The 17194-nt window shown below is 39.5% G+C and overlaps 2 protein-coding genes and 1 non-coding gene across 3 annotated transcripts in view; all 3 read right to left on the bottom strand.

Annotated features, from left to right (window-relative positions):
* LOC138022214 (dual specificity protein phosphatase 14-like) overlaps nucleotides 1-4035 on the bottom strand; it is a 9472-nt gene extending 5437 nt beyond the window's left edge. The window contains exons 1-3 of the mRNA XM_068869273.1: nucleotides 3701-4035; nucleotides 2458-2574; nucleotides 324-381 (exon numbers count right to left, since the gene is read on the bottom strand). Coding sequence (XP_068725374.1) covers nucleotides 324-381; nucleotides 2458-2574; nucleotides 3701-3827 — 302 coding nt within the window. The 5' untranslated portion in view covers nucleotides 3828-4035. The remainder of the gene's footprint in view (nucleotides 1-323; nucleotides 382-2457; nucleotides 2575-3700) is intronic.
* Nucleotides 4036-8943: 4908 nt separating this feature from the next.
* LOC138022215 (large ribosomal subunit protein eL32-like) lies at nucleotides 8944-16021 on the bottom strand. Its single transcript, XM_068869274.1, has 4 exons — nucleotides 15981-16021; nucleotides 15390-15484; nucleotides 11453-11605; nucleotides 8944-9164 (listed from the first exon to the last, which is right to left on the bottom strand). The coding sequence occupies exons 2-4, from the start codon at nucleotides 15477-15479 to the stop codon at nucleotides 9006-9008; spliced, it is 402 nt and encodes a 133-aa protein (XP_068725375.1). The 5' UTR covers nucleotides 15480-15484; nucleotides 15981-16021; the 3' UTR covers nucleotides 8944-9005.
* LOC138022541 (small nucleolar RNA SNORA81) lies at nucleotides 10454-10644 on the bottom strand. The gene has a single exon (XR_011126617.1). It is a non-coding gene; the product is annotated as a small nucleolar RNA SNORA81 (small nucleolar RNA).
* Nucleotides 16022-17194: the final 1173 nt, after the last annotated feature.

Genomic DNA, 17194 nt, shown 5'->3' with positions numbered 1-17194 from the left:
CAAGTGCCCCAGGAAATTGAACCAGGGACTACCTGAAACAAATTCAGTGAGTGGTCAGAACGTGGTCTTGAACCCAAGATCTCTGGATCTCAAGGCACAGGCCCTAACCACTCGGCCACACTGCCTCCATTAACGACAATATTACCGGTAATTAAAATTCTTGGAGAGCAAGAATTTAAGATTGTGCCTTTACGTGTATGTTATGAAATTTAACAACAGGTTTGGTAATCCATAAGCAAGCAGAAATCAAGGATATGGACCTATCAATCATGAATCAATCCATCAAGGATTACCAAAATGAAATTGAAATGACAGCCGCTCACCTGCTTACACCAGCTATGCAATGCACAAGGACCTTTCCTCTTTCCCTTTGAACTCTATCTAGTACATAACAAAACAAAGGAACATCAAAATTGCGAATGGCAGGCAGCTGTCCATCTTGACACAAATTAAACCACGAAAGTTATCTTGCCCAATAGATATTTAAAATGACCCAGGCCTTCTAATCACCCATTCTCGCAGTCTTTGGGACTGGATTGTTATGATAGGTGAAGCTTGGTCAAAGCATTATTAACCCACTGACTCCTAAACCACCTTCCATTGACAAGTAAAATTATCTCCCAGGAGATAAATGGTTAAAGTGCCTCTGGTAGAAAGTAAAGCTTTGCAGTCCATGTACAGGGCTGTCAACCTCGAAAGCATTCAGACACTGAGAATTGATAGGGATGGGATGATAGATGACATCATAACCCATAATACTCCTTGTGAATCATTTTTGGTGACATCATATTACATCTTTTACGCAAAAAATACTCCGTGACTCTGTTAACGTATCTTTAAATCTTTACAATTTTTTCAGCTACATTTTGTCTTTACAAGGAATTGGAAACCAAAAGTTAAAAGTCAAAAAAACTCCCTCTGAAGCAAAGTAAAATCAGTCCACATCTTCAATTCAATCTGTAATTTGACATAGGACACAAAACCTCACGCAACCTAGGCAAAAAGTCAAAAAACGTGTGGAAAAGATGTCATTGGCATTGCATCATTTGATTTGATCGGTTTATTTCGGGCCAATCACATTATTGCTTAAATTACAATCCGTCAATAGCAATGAACAGTTCATGTAACAAATGAATTTTGTTATTATCGATGTTAAAATAACTCAAACAACACAAAGTATTTGAAATTTATTTGTTGTGAAAGTCGATTCTCACTAGAAATGACAAACTTTGATGATTTATCGGAAGATTTCAGACCGTAATCTTGAGATCGGGCAATTATACACAGTCTAAAATCTGGAGTCACCCCTATTATCCGGCAGAGTTGACAGCCCTGCATGTATAAGCCTTCAGCACAACATCACAGCCAGTAATAAATAGTTGGGACTATATTTTAATTAAGGAGGAAAACCACAGTACCCAGAGAAAAACCCTTGATTCAGGTTGATGTCAACTGAAACTCCCAACATACTCCGAGGTGGGAGGCACATATGATAACCATTATGCTGGCATGACTCCCCAAAGCATCGAGAGCATGAGGTTTTTCCAGATGGTCATCCACATAAAAATGGGGCTGGACAATCTGCAAGCCAGCAAGCCAGCAAGCCATGCAAATTTCGCATCTCAGCACCCATTTCAAATAGCGCTGATAAACAGTTAAATTAAGTCTAAGCACCCATTTTAAAACGGTTAGCCTTCAATAACTGTGTGACTCGCATTTTGACTCGCATTGCTCGCCATGTTGGCTCGCTTGACTCGCAGCCATGGCTTGCATGACTCGCAGTCATGGCTTGCATGACTCGCAGTCATGACTCGCAGTCATGACTCGCAGCCATGGCTTGCATGACTCGCAGTCATGACTCGCAGTCATGACTCACAGCCATGGCTTGCATGACTCGCAGTCACGACTCGCAGTCATGGCTCACATGGTTCGCACATTGTCCTAACTCCATATGTAGATATCAGTTCTCTATCCAACAGAACTTAACTTTTGTGTTTTCCTTTGGGCAATCGCAGAACTGGTGGATTATTTTTTTGGAAATCAGTGTCAATTCCTGTGGGCAATCCGTTAGCTAAAATATTTTTAGTACTTGATCAATAACTAGATCAAATACGGCAGGTCTAATCTGCAGGTCACAGGTCGCAGGTCACGGGTCAACTGCAGGTCATTGTTTCACCAATACAGAAAGTATCCTAAACATTCATAAAAGCTAACCTTAGGCCTAAAAAAACTTTAGTTTAGGCCTAATTAGGCCTAAGGTTAGCTTTTAAGAATGTTTAGGATACCTTTTGTATTGGTGAAACAATGACCTGCAACTTGTGACTTGGAAATTAGACCCGCCGGATAGAATAAGTAAGTTCCACTGAGTTTGGACAAACAGTTAACTTCAGTTGGAATAAATATGCTGTTTAACCACAAACAAGATTTAATTATTCATAAGGTGCAATTCAAACCCACCTATTTTGTCTGCGACCAAATCAAAGTGCACTCCAATCTTGCAAGTTGGGTTGTCTTCTAATTTTATCCTGGTTGTCCTAATTGATTCATAGTTTATTTCTGGAGACTCAGTGGCAGCTTTCAGATGAGATGAAACACGCAAATAAGAATTAACAAAATTACTGTAATTTGGCGAGAGTTTCATGAACAAAGACACACGATGAAAACAAAATAATAATAGTACCAAACACAAGTAAGGATTGTACGTGCAAATGAATACTCATTTGTGCCTGGAAGTGTATAAGCTGGGAGCAGATTTCCTTACTTATAAAATTTTCCAACAGCAAGGACCAGAGTAACTGCTAAGACCCTGCCACCTTTGCTAGCACTCAGTGGCATTCTTTGAAGAAAGGGTCAGAATATAATAGCCATTAGTATAAATACACAGGTGATTATACAAAATCAGGCGCTCTCATTGGCTCACTATCTCGGATTATCAATCGATAATCACCTCGACAGACAAAATGGCTGCCGGTAGTCGTTTTGCCACTGTAAGTGAAGATGATTTTGCGTTGAGATGTTTTTTTTTTCTCTTTTTTGAAATAATCACCTGTGTATTTATACTAAAACAATAAATTATTCACCTCAGGCTCAGTGATTATCAGTGAATATTCACCGAGACGAAGTCGAGGTGAATATTCACTGATAATCACTTCGCCTTCGGCGAATAATTGTTAATTATTGTTATGCAAATAAGTCAGGGTATTCAGCAGTTAAGCCAAAGGTCACAGGCTTTCCAAGATCCTCTAACAATTACTTAATATCTTTACACGTAATACCATCTAAACATTTGTCCAAGATCCATAGGATAAATAGTCGAATGCCCTTTATAATGAAACCCTCAAAGCTCCAGAATGGGCCACTTTCAAAAATAAGCATTGTTTCCAGTTTCTCTTGGGACTTAAAATGGTCCCAAGAGAAAATAAAAACAATGCCTATGCAAAATTTTGCAGGGCAAACAAAGATTATTACGGCAGGTATTTTTTGCAGGTTGCAGGTTAAAAAGTTTTTAGGCTAGCTATTCATGCAACAGTCACGGTAAGTATATCCAGTTATAATTAAATTTCAACCTGCAACCTGCAAAAAATACCTGCCGAGATCATTATGGTATTTTTGCAAGTGGCCAATACGAATGCATTGTAAAGAAATTAAATCAATTTTCTTTTCTCCCGTGGTTGTTTCTACTAAGATAAATCAATTTTACCATTGATAACACATGTTATTCCCTTCTTTGTGAGCGAATCTTCCATTTTAGCCGCGGCTAATCCTCCTATATAAAGAAAATCTGTGATTTCCGCCATTTTATCAAGAGGACTGCAATGTTTGAACATGATGTACAGCTGATATTAAAACTGAAGATAAAATGAATGAGATGTGCTCCTTCGATAGCTAGCAGTCGTCAGAAAACATTTCCATGCGACTTTCAACAGCTGATCTAATATAAATAATTCCGAGCGGAAAAAACAACTCGAACAATTCCATCTGTAGAGAGGACGTCGAGTACGGAAGTAATAGGTAGTGTTACATCAAGTGCTAGAGCACAGACGTATCCAAAAACATGGACCCTAGGTCCATAGATGTGGACCCGGTCAATAGACCTCTTCATGGACCCGGTCCATGGACTACCCCTATGGACCACCCCTCAATTTGCTAAGTTTAAAGTAGAAAAATCTTTAGACGAAAGAGTGGGCTGGTCCTCATACTTATCTGGACAATTTTAGTTTTTGTCTCTTTAATGACACTTGACAAATTCAGGTGGCCTCAAGGGGTTTCGAACCCATGACTCTGCGATGCCGGTGCAATGCTCGCCCAACTGAGCCTTGAAGCCACTCAGTTGGGAGCAGGCGAATTTATTGGGCTCAGTTTGCTCTGGTGAAGGACTTTATGAATGAAATTAACTTATATTAAATTTGAAAAGTGGGTTATAGCTAGACGAATCCCTTTGCAGCCACCAAATAGGGTATAAGTATCTACAAAACAGGCAATTGCTTAAATCAGTAGCCCATAACTAGGGAGTGTCAAGTATTTATGAGTCAATGAGTCATGAGTCAATGAGTCAATGAGTCAACGAGTTCAGTGCAGTTAATTAAACCATAAAATGAAAGCTAAAATTTCAGAGAGTGCTTAGGCCTAATTACTGAAACGAGGGCTTAGGCTTAATCAACAAATTATTGCTATTTTGACTGTGAGTCCATTGACTCATAACTCATGACTCATTGACTCATCGACTCATTTGCCTCATAAAACATGCGTTCTCATAACTAGGAGCGAACAACAGCTCTACATTCCCGCTAATAAGAATATCCTGTGGAGTCCCATAACCAATCACAAGAAACTAACTTGACGTCATAGCGTCACCTAACGCAGAAAAGGTAGTCTAAAAATAGATAGTTCGTACATGAGCTCCTGGTCTATAAAAATACTGTAACATAGCCTTAGCTCCTAGTCCTTGCTTAAATTTTCCAGATAGGTGCGAGGATCACTTCTCTCTTTTGTCTGAAGATAATTCTGCTTGTAAAACGTACTTAATTTACAAAATGAGGGGTGGTCCACAAGGGAGATCCATGGCCTGGGTCCACAAGGGTGGTCTACAGACCTGGGGTCCATGTTTTGTATACGTTTGCTAGAGCAAAACCCGGTACAAAATGCTAAAATACATACCACATACAGATAAAAAATACTTAAAGATATTTAATTAAAAAGAAAAGCCGCTGTACAAAATGCGGCCCTGGAGTCTCTTTTAAAACCACGAAACTCAGTGGTACGGATATAATCAGGTAGCGCATTCCGCAACTTAGCTGATACGTAAGAAAAATAACTCAGACCTTAACTGGTTGTCCTAGGTAGGTTTATTGAAAGACAGAATGTAGTTTTTGCGAAGATTATTCATATAAGCAGGAAAACCTTTTTTTTTATAAACATACTTTTCTACGGTTATAGGAAATTTTGAATGCGCTTATTGCATAAAGATGTAGAGTTTGACTTAAGTGGTAAGAGGACAGGTAATTTGCAAGTGTAAATTTCAGTATTCTCTTATTTACATTATACCGTTTTTTTGACAAGAAGTTACTCAAATTACGAAAGGCCAGATTTTTGCTACGAGGATAACAGCGAAAAAAAAACACTGCTTTGTCGCGAATTTTCCATAATAATAACTTGTTCAGAAATGAAATGTCTACGTAACAGCATACACCAGGGCTACTCTTTCGTATTTGGCTAGAGATCTTCTTCTCACTACTTTTTCCTCTGGTCGTGCTTTAGCCATTTGCTGAGGGCCATGTTGCCTCCTTCATGCCCAAAAAAGAATTCTGGGTAATTCTGTCATTCTATGACAAGGGAACACCCCCGATTCTCAATTCAATGATTTTTTCATAAGTATTGGGCCACTCAGTCCTACCAGCAATTGCAAAATCCCCCCTCCATTGAAGACTTTAGTTTTCAAAACTTGCCCAAATTGTATCGGTAGGTCCTGGAAGTCGTCCAGAGAAAGGCCAGAGAGACAGCTTCACTCGTTCTGTGAACCGTCATGTTTACAACAAAGCATTTTAGGCGCCCTAGTCTGCACGAAACCATCACAAAGCTCACCTCTGTCTGGAGAAGTCCAGACACGCACGGTTCTTACGTTACGTTTATGTCTGTAGAAGCAACTGAAAATGCAATTCCTTGTAAAAAATCATCATCTTTATTTTCTTGTTAGGCTAGGTATTGGAGAGCCAGAATACTTACGCACGCGGCGACAGAATGTTGAACAACTTGAGAGAAAAAGCAGTACCTCCAGACGTGGCGCTGGAGCGTCGTACCAAACGAGTCGCTGCTTTCTTCTACCTACCTCGCCTCCCGGTACGGCATTGAGGGAGAGATCTGTTTGCCCCTAAACCATATGAGACAAATCCCACGCCTCAGTTTTTTGCTACAGAGGATAACAGCGAAAAAAAAAACACCCCGTGTGTCGCGAATTTTCTATGATAAAAATTTGTTCAGAAATCAAAAGTCTACGTTAACAGCACACACCAGGGCTATTCTTTAGTATCTCGCTAGAGATCTTCTCACTACTTTTTCCTTGGCCGCGCTTTAGCCATTTGATGAGGGCCAGTTGCCTCCTTCATGCCCAAAAAGAATTCTGGGCAATTCTGTCATTCCATGATAATTCATTGATTTTTTCATTAGTGTCGGGCCACCCAGTCCTAGCAGCAAAATACCGCATCCATTGCAGTTTTTAGCTTTCAAAACTTGCCCAAATTGTATCGGTAGGTCCTGGAATTCGTCTCGTCATCAGAGTCCCGGATCTTGTGTTTGCGGAGTAGAACCTTGTAGAAGTAGAAGCCGTTCTTATAGCCAAAAATTGGTTATTTGCACCTTACGGCGCCTGCTCGCCTGCTCACTCCTCGTGGTAACCGTAACATGAATGGACCAGTCAGCAACGTTTTTCATTGTTTTTCACGAAAATCAATTCTCTATTTTCGAATTCCCCATAATACACTTTGTTTGCCCCCCAAATTTTGCATAAACTATTGTTTTAAAATGTTCTTGGGGACACTGCATATTCCCAAGAGCATTTGAAAACAATCGTTTATGCAAAATTTGGGGGGCAAACAAAGGGCATTATGGGGAATTCGAAAATAGAGAATGAGAAGACACTTTGTTTCAGGGTCTCCCCCTCAGTCATGTGCAAACATGATCGCAACCAGATTTGATCACAGCTTAAGGACGGTGCCTACTAATTCAAAGGTATTTCTGCTCCGGTTTATGATTATGTACGAAATGTAGATCTTAAAAAGTGTTATTGAAATCCAAAGAGAAAATTGGGGGTAACCACGGATTTTTCAAAGATAATTGATGAATAATATTTTTAAAAAGCTTGAAAATACAAAGCTGGCGTCCTTTCTCAAATTGAAGCTTAATGATCTCTCAAAAATGCATGGTTACTCCCAATATTCTTTTTGGAAACCATGAGTACTTACTAAGATCTACTTTCTCCGGATAGTTTTAAACCGCGCAAAAATATCACTGTATGTTATGGCATGGGTGGGCTCCCCAACACAGTCACAAATGAGACTATTTTTAGAATACCCGTTCCCGCGAAAAGCAGTTGCCATTTCCCTGAAAAAAACATGGCAAAAGCAGTCAGGCGTGACATGGCTTCTTCTGATTGGTTAAAATTGGCGGCCCTCTGGCGCGCAAAGTGTATCTAAAAATAAATCCATGTGTGACTGAGCTGGGCAAGACCGCAAAGTGATAGATCAACACTCTTATCTAATTCACTCTAGCCTTAATATAAATAAATACATCATGGAAAGGACACACGAGGTGGACCCTACAACATTTCCTAAAAAATATAAGAAAATGAAACTGGATGATAAAAATATGTTAATTTACCAACCATCGCTAAATACCTACTTATTTTTTATTAATAATTTAGTTATATCACTTTTTTCCTCCTACTTATCCAACTACGTTAGAGTGAGTAGCACGCGTTTTTTATGACTAGCGATATTGTGATGGTGAAAATTTGTCTTTTAATAGGTTTGCTCTTGTATTTGGCTTGCCCCGGCTCGATTAGCTTGTTCTAGCTATTTGCGAGGTAAGCCATCCACTTTCATAATTAGCTAAATAAAGTTGCCACATTGTGCTAGGGAAAGTCACTACATTTTTGGTCCGTAGAGTTCCGTCAGCTCCAAGGCTGGTATCAAAGGAAATTGACGATACCCTCTATACCTCCCACCCAGTCGGTGCTCCGTTATACAAGAATTTAAAACTATAGCCACTTTCATAAATGGCGACCACTGATACATTCTTTTGAATTTATGTTAATTAGACCTACTGCCCTCATTTTGGAAAGGGTATTTTATTTGGCCGCCATTACGAGAGGTCTATGGAATATTTTGAATCACGTGATCAGTAACCTTGTTTTTCCACCGAAACAAAAGAAAACGTTTGCATGATAATAGAGCTCAATAGAGCGTTTTCACTCTCGTGACTAATATAAATGCTAATTTGATGAAACAAAAGAAACTATTTGCATAAAAATAGAGTTCAATTCCCAGAGGATTAGTTTGGAACACCAACATGGCTGACGTGACGTCATATGAAAACGCTCTATGCTCGGAGGATTAGTTGAGGTTACCGAGGATCGAACTGGGGACCTCATGCTCCCAAAGCTACGCACTAACCAACTGAGCTACGCCTAATTAACTTGTAACAACAAAAATACCGCTACGAAGAGCGGGGATGCTGGATGCTGAAGTACCCTCGTATCTAAAAGTACCCCATCGATGAAATGTAGACAATTAATCAATATTCTCAGTGAAACCGTGCAATATCTGTCTGTTTACTTCGTGCAACTTTCCCCGCCTCTCGTTTCAGGCGCAACTCTCTACTTGTCAGGCAGGTATACTATTATTATACAACAATGCTCACAAGTGAGTACTCATCAACAAGGACAAGGCAAAGAGAAAATGACGCATTTATTTCTACAGGAGATGCAAGACATTTTCAAATGTTCATTTAATCTACTCATTTTCTTCACTGCGCAGTCTCGCATTGGCGTTCGTGACCTTGATGTTTAGCTGCAGTGCGCGCTCGACAATGTCTTTCCTTTTTCTGCTAGAAACGTTGTGGGCGACTTCTGCAGCATATCTTCTGTTAGACATTAGAAGAACTTCCAGTTCCTGAAAACCAAGAAAAGAGTATTACAGTGTAACTTAGGTGAAAAATGAAGTATTCCAGCTTTTAAATTAGGTAATAGTGCCTACACGTCACATTAACAGTTGTCGTCAACAGCAACGAGTGTTGTGTACATGTATCTGATGTTGAAAAATGAAGGGCTTCAGACAAAAAACATTCCACAGCAAGCAAAACGTTTCGCCTTTTTGTGAAATTTTGGTCTTAATTCATTCAACATTATTAACACAGCAACTTAGTTATACTCTATCCCACTTTGTATCTTGAAAAAGAACATCGCCTGGTACGAGATGAAAATACAAAAAGAAGCCGTTTCTCTAAGTCTCTTCAACCGATTACCGTTACATTTTCTCAGAAACAATCAGCACAGCTTAAGGTGTATCACAACACTCAAAAGGCCACTGCAATTTTGCAAAAAAAAAAAAAAATTCTTTCTTGCAATGTGAATTGACGCAAACGCTCAAGACCGTGGAGAAAATGGGGGGGGGGGGGGGGGGGAAAGGAAAGAAAATTCATTTACGTGTCTAGTCGTTCTGTAAACTAAAATTAACAATCAACAAATCAACGCAAATCAAATATTGGTTTTTGGAGGAGAGGGTACACCGGAGTACCCGGAGAAAACCTCTCGGTGCAGAGTAGAGAACCAACAAATTCAACCCACATGTGATGCCGAATCTGGGAATCGAGCCCAGGCCACATTGGTGGGAGCCGAGTGCTCTCACCACTGCGCCATCCATACACCCCTGGCCAGTGAAACATGCTAGTCACGAGTCTATGAAAAGGGTATTAATAAAATCAAACGCAGAATTTCAAAATTATTACGTGATTATCAACATAAATGAATATCTATTAAAGGGAGATTTCCTTTTGTCAGAATTGTCCGCCCAGACCAGTCAGTTTGCAGAGGAAGTGCAACAATTTTGAAATTGAAATTCTAATGATATTTCAAGCGGTGAAGCAACATTTTTTGAAAGTTATCTTTATTATGGAGCAATTTGTTGGAGCAACACCCAACAAACTAACTATAAATGAGATCTACACAAAGCAAAAAATTTGTAAACAAAAGACAATCGGCCCTCCCATACTACCAAATCATAGATACTCTCAAATTTTTGAAGCAAAATACATGTTATGTGGTCTGACAAGAAGCTGCTTATACTGCATATAGCAAGAAACGCCTTATTTATAACTGTGTTTTCATACAATTACCCTAGTCTGCATGTCACAGTACTCCACAACAGTTCAGTAAAATATGGTAGACAGTTTTCGTAAACTAAAATGTTGCAGTGTGGATTGAGACCCATGAACATTGGACATTAAGAAAGAGGCCCTCTCTGGTCTCACCCATTAACACTGCATCTCTCTCCTTCCTTTCGACAACCACCACTTTCATTACTACACCAGTGGAACCCTTGAATATAGTTACCATGGTTTCAGTTCAAAGTGAGGTGCTTTTTGGAGGAAGGGAGTTGGCAAGTGCAGCAGCTACTGTCAATCATTTCTAGAAACTATCTATACCCACGCCAACCAGAGGTTACTGAAAATCCCAAGGGATAGGGATACTACAATTACAAAGTGTAAGAAACAATCTATGGAACAGAAAAGAGGCCAGATAATAAAGTCAGGACACAGATCCTCTAATTTCATTGGATCCCTTTAAGCATGAAGAGCTATTGTTTTAGAATTACGGTCCACTCTTTCTTTGTAAAATCGTTTTTTGTGTCCACTTTTTTTTCTGAACCAATTTAGAGAGTCGCTCTGAGAGCTGCATAGTGGCCCAGATAATTGGCTAGTTGTAGCCATCTCATTTTCAAAACATCACAAGTGGTGATAAATCCAGAAATGCACGCGCAAGTTCCTGCAACTTTTTATTCATTATATACTCAATAAAATTACTCAGCTGTGTTTCCCCTGGAACCTCCGTATTTGCACTCAGTCACCTATTGATAATTTTATGCATGCGTCATTGACCAAACAACAACACAATGTATTCCGTTGAGTGTATAATAAATGCTAAAACAGGTATGAAAATCTTTAGACAAGCTAACTCAAAGGAAAAATTTCTCAGCAGACTGAAAATGAAAAAAAGGAAAATGTATGAAACATTCTCTGTAAGTTTAATGTTTGAGGGGACTGAATGGTAAAGCACCATTCTACTGTACCTATTCCCTTTAACTTGTTTTAACCATAAAACAGACAAATATATAGGATTAAAGCTGAAATATGTAGGCATGTCTCACTGTGAAAAGGCCAGTCTCTTGGCAAGATACTGTACCTTGACATTGCGGATTAAAAACTTCTTGAATCCATCTGGCATGAGGTGTTTGGTCTTCTTGTTACTGCCATATCCAATGTTGGGCATAAGATATTGGCCCTTAAACCTCCTCCTCACTCTGTTGTCAATTCCCTTTGGCTTGCGCCAGTTTGGCTACAAAAAAATAAAAAACAAAATAGTGTTGCCCTTTACCATGCTACAACTGTACATCAATAGCAATTTCAACAAAGAACAAATCTTGGTCAAAGAGTGGGATGATGCTACAACATATTTTTGACAACAAGTGTTTTTTTACAATTTTTAAGTTCCCTAATAGCTTAACCCATTTCCACCTAAGGCACTTCCAATTGGCGAATAAAATCTGTAAGTTTCCCTTTTAGGTGAGAAAAGGGTAATTTGCAGTCAACTCATGTTCTGTTCTTGTTCTGCAACAAGATCATGTCTGTCATCAAGTTTCATCTCTATTCAAGGGATGCATTCCACCCCTCAAATTAAATGCTTTGGAAGATTAAAACAAACAATGAAAGCAAAATCACCATTTGCTTACAACACAAAACAACAACAACAAAAAAAAAACACTTTGGTTAAGCTACATGTAGAAAGCAATTACAAGAGGGAGGAATTTAGTCTCCAAGCAAACAGACAGATTTACAACCACAGCGTTCAGGGATATCATTAAGCCCCGGCTGCTGGTGAAGATTGCCGCTTGAGAAAGGGGTGATCGCCAACTGAATTTTGGCAGTTGGATGTTAGTATACGGAATTATCACTAGAATTTATCTATTAGAAATGAAATAAAAGCGTTGTTTAAAATAATACTGTTGTGCATGTCTTCTCTTTCCCTGTATTCACCATCTTGAAGAATGCCAGGTGTTGTGAGATACTGGGAACAATCTTGTTACCAGGTGCCTTTGATGCTCAGAGCACAAACTTACGGTCTCAATAGAACTTTCAACCAGATGAATCTACTCTTAGCTACATCCCTGCAGCTTTAGCTTTATCCCTTGACCACTACTTCAGAGATTTAACAAATCAAAAGTGGTTCAGCAGAGTCTGTACTCTTATCGAAAACGATATTCCTCATCAGTGTTCAAAATGTTGTGGACTCATGAGGCAGAACCGAGCGAGTCCACAACAAATTTTGACCACTGCGACGACGAATATTGTTATCGATAAGAGTACAGACAACGCTGAACTACTTTCGATTTGTCTTTTACCACAATATTCAACGCCAAAGCAAGTTTTTGTTTCAGAGCGTGACCAAAATCATGACACGAAAAAAGAAAAAGCGTCTATAACTTTCTCGCAATATGTTTGGTTTAGTCCCCAAAATGGGCTTTCTTTACATCGCGTGATAAAATTGACGCGAGCATGATGCGTACAGCATTCTCTAGACCCTTATCGACAATGGCAAATTAGCCAATTTCAGATTGAGAGATTACAAGAAACTGTGGTAAAAAACAATATTGTGGTAACCATTGCTTGGTCTAAATGAATCTGGGGAAATGTACATTTGAAACTGAGGTCCATGTCAGCAGACATTAAGAAAGAGGTCCTCTATGCACCTCAATCAAACAAAATGAGTTACTGTCCTTCCCTTGGACTACCATCACTCTCATTACTAAGCCAACTGCAAAAACAGCAGTGGTTTAAGTTACAAGTGCGGTGCTTTAAAGGGAAGGTGAACGCTTACGAGACCTCCTGTCTCATTAACCAACAAATTTATTGCAGTGTCTTAGAGCAGTTTCAATAATAAATCATGTTTCAATGCACATGCTCTGTAATAATGTCAAAAACAGGTAAAGATGAAAAGTGGACTGTGAGGAAATAGCAGGAAATAACATTGTGACCTCTCACGCGAAAATGTTATGAAAGTCATTTGAACAGCCAAACGCACGGCAACCTCATGGGTGACTCATGGGTTGTGAAATTGTTCTCACAATTGAAGCGAACAATCGAACGACTGCAGAATTTTTTTAATGGGTGAGCTTATGAACTGAATGGACCAAAGAAATCTCTAAACGAGTGAGCTTCACGACTGAAAAGCTGAAAGTTTTTTTAACAGATAGAGTTGAATGGCTCAAGAATGAACGACTGATCTCGTGAACAAGGCTCTTATCGACTCTACTTACACGGCTAACATATATAAACAGTCTATCGAAAACTTCACCGTAACAGAATTTGGAAACAGCAGCAACATCTAATCTGAAATCAAAATTGAAATTTTTATAAAAAGGAGCCAATACTATTCATTATCGCGGTTCTCCAGCAGCTTCTTTCCTGTCCTGCAGCATTGACCTTCCCATTATTGCTAAAGGTGTTGTTAAAGACTTCAGTTTTACAACAGTGTTTGGTGAAGTTCGGAAAGAGATGGCCCGCGAAAAGTGCAAGACTTACATTGTATCACTTGGTCGTTTCCTATTGCTCAAGTTGTTCAAATGACAAACAATGGTTGCAAGTGAAATTCAGTCAAACGACAAGCAATATTTTTGCTTTCTCTAGTGAATAACCAGAGCCGTTCTCACGGGTACCTGTTATTTTCAAAAAACTGCTTGAGGGAAGCGAACAACTTCCAATTCCATTCTCATGTGTCACTATTACTTAAAAACGACTCCTTTCCGTTCTCATGGAGACTTCATGGCTACACGCCTCAGAACGACTAGTCATTGGGAAACTTTTCGTGTGAGGTCACACTTACAGAAATCGCAATAAAACATAAACTCTTTGGTATATGAACATGTGCCCCCTCCTGGCTTGAGAAGTTGGCAACATATAATGTACCCAAAGTTTACATTCAACATGTGCTTCGTTAGTTGCAAATTATATTAGTAATTTTACCAATTGTGTATCTTCCAATTTGTTGCCTCTTTGTTACATACATGCTGCATTACAGGTCAGTATTTTCCAAGCAATATTTCCAAACTATTTGCCCACTGCAAACAGATACAAGTACAACCAAACTCTACACGAGTAGAGATGAAGAAAGTTCCACATTAAAAAAAGTAAAAATTATTTCATCCACAAAAACGTGTGAAGACACCAAATAGTACATGTATTTCCCTCTGAAGTTCACCCTCTCTGCACAAAATGCACAAGTGGCTTCTTAGAGTTTTGTAGTCAAGAGACTTTCTTTGATTCTGCAAGCAGGAGCCTCAAATTGGAGCGACTGCAGAATACCCGGCCCACTTTGAACGGCACAAATCTTGTGCTCCTGCGGTCCCGCAGTGACCAAACAAAATTATGCAATTAAGTTATACTGCTACCGCAGTACCATAGTCAATGAAATATGAAGTCTGAGTTAATTTAAAGACTGCCACCGCTGTGCCGCAGTCGTTCAATAATGAAGTCTCAGTGAGTCAAGGGCAAGACGATCTCGTGAAAAGTGTAGTCAACCGAACTTCAAAATAAAAGCTAAAATTTTACAAGTGCTTAGGCCTAATCGCTGAAATGAGCTCTCAGGCTTAATCAGTAAACGAGTGCTTTCTTCTTCACACGATCTCGTGAAAAGTGTACTTGACCAAACCGCAAAATGAAAGCTAAAATTTTATGAGTGCTTAGGCCTAATCACTGAAACAAGCGCTTAGGCTTAATCAGTAAACGTGTGCTTTCTTCTTCACACAGCATTGCAACACAACTGATTGCCATTTCAACGACTGACGACTACGGGACTGTAGGACTGCAGGCACAGCATTACAACACGACTGTGGCACTACGGGAGCAGTTTTTTACTTCAGATATTTTGTGGGCCGCGTATTCCACAATCTAGCCAAATTTATTATAATACTGTTACTGTCACAAAACTATATATGGAAATGTAACACTTAAGTTAGATCAATAATGTCAGAAGATCAACTGAGTTGTTATGCCAAAGAATCCTTAATCTGTATTTAAAGCATGCTTATAAGAATTGAATCGACTTATATCGAAACATTACTAACCTTCAATCTATCGTATCTATCAGACTGATGTCTGATAAACTTCTTTTTCCGCTTCTTCACAATTCGGGGTTTATTTATTGGCCGTACCATCTTGGCTACACACACAAAAAAAGAATTGCACCACGATTGTTCACTCAATTGTACAAGGTACAAAAACTAGCAAGAGACCGTATTTATAAAGCCATAAAAATAACAAATAACTTCAACCCAAAATGTCCCTTGCATTCTGCGATGCACCTCTCAACAATCACTGGGTAATGACTCCACGTGAATTAGAAGTTAAATGGGGGTATTCGTCCTCCAACTAAAAACAGCTACCAACGGAACTTAAGTAACATAATGGTTATTTTCATGCAACACATGCGCACTTTTCAGGCTGAAAATTCACAATTATCCTATTTTCAATACACGAGCTCCAATGTTTCTTCGACGGGATCACTAATATTTAGGAGATTATTTTTCCGAACATGAGCTGCATGGCAAAACGATACTAGTGATATAAACCTGCAGGATTAGATATAACAAACTAGGCTTTTATTATGGATAGATGGCCTTGAAAGAGGCAGCATATCGCCAGATTACAACCCTCACCTCTCTCGACTGTGTCGAGCCACAACGAAGATGGCGAAGAGGCCCTGAAGGGGAAAGCGAGGAGACATGGGACTGATTGTCCTTGTGCCTAGTCTCCGCCGGCTAAGAGTGTCACTAGTACCCGGGCGCTCTCTGCTAACTTCCTTCCTCGAACTCTTTTCAAACTGCGTAAGACACACATAATCGACGGATGGGTTGTGTGGAAAACGAAGACCTTATACCTGTTACTTTCAATGGTCAGTGAGTCATTTCAGATGAATTATCTGGGGGTCTTTTCTTTTGATTTTTCACATACCGCCCTGTCATTTTCAAAATTGTTTCCAGGGGAAGTCGAATAACTTTACTTCAAAAAGTAATCGAAGGGAGCGAAAAGCTGAAAACGTGCGGTAACAGATTCATCTCAAGCAAAATAAGCATTTCGACTACTTTATCATTTTTTTTCTTACCCTCTTCCGCTCAGTTGTTAAAGGACTCTGTAGCGACAGCAGTTAAAGGCGGAGAAATACGAGATACAAAAACCCTCAACTTGTCGCGCAACATTGTTTCGTTGCAAGTTTTGGTCGATGTTTCCCGTTTTTCACCTTGCATGATCAACTTGAACCGCAACAAAAACATTTGTTGCGGGTTAAAGAAATGCAGCGCGCTGATTGGTTGACTAGTACACGAGCACTTTTGTTGCGCGACAAGTTGTGAGCTTGATGAAAAACGAGCAACAACGCCCAAATTTGTTGCTCAGAGTAGACCCGCTCTCTACTTTTCGCAAAAACTTTCTTCAACCCGCAACAAATGTTTTTGTTGCGCGATAAGATGATCATGCAAGGTGAAAAACGGGAAACATCGACCCAAACTTGCAACGAAACAATGTTGACGCGCCAAGTTGAGGGTTTTTGTATCTCGTATTTAGCCGCCTTAAATTGTGCGCGCGTGATGTACGACACTTAAAGCGGCGCGCGCTTCAGCAACAAATTTTGCACGCGCAACATTGCACAAGTTTTCAACAGGTTTCTTATTTAAGCTGTTTAACGCTCAGTTTCTAGACTTTGCATTCTTAAGAGTACTATTCCTAGTTGTTGGAAGTTTCTTTAACGTGTATTCAGTTATGTAAGGCTTTTTCATGCGTATTAGTTTTGCGTGTACGCTACCGTAGTCTCTAGATCTTTCGAGTAAGTTCTATGGTGTCGCAAAAACTCACGCGTAAGCGCCGCGACACCCAA

This window comes from Montipora capricornis, chromosome 10 (assembly GCF_036669925.1).
Source record: "Montipora capricornis isolate CH-2021 chromosome 10, ASM3666992v2, whole genome shotgun sequence".
Classification (NCBI taxonomy): Eukaryota; Metazoa; Cnidaria; class Anthozoa; order Scleractinia; family Acroporidae; genus Montipora; species Montipora capricornis.
The sequence above is the reverse complement of the archived record's forward strand: the minus strand, read 5'-3'. Positions and strand labels throughout refer to the sequence as shown.

Bases quoted from the DNA above. Each gene is read 5' to 3' on its own strand.
- LOC138022215 (XM_068869274.1), bottom strand. From the start codon at position 15,479: ATGGTACGGCCAATAAATAAACCCCGAATTGTGAAGAAGCGGAAAAAG. The intron at 11,606-15,389 runs GTTAGTAATGTT...ATTTTTTTGTAG, and splicing joins ATAGATACGATAGATTGAAG to CCAAACTGGCGCAAGCCAAA. The intron at 9,165-11,452 runs GTACAGTATCTT...CTTGGTTTTCAG, and splicing joins TTTTAATCCGCAATGTCAAG to GAACTGGAAGTTCTTCTAAT.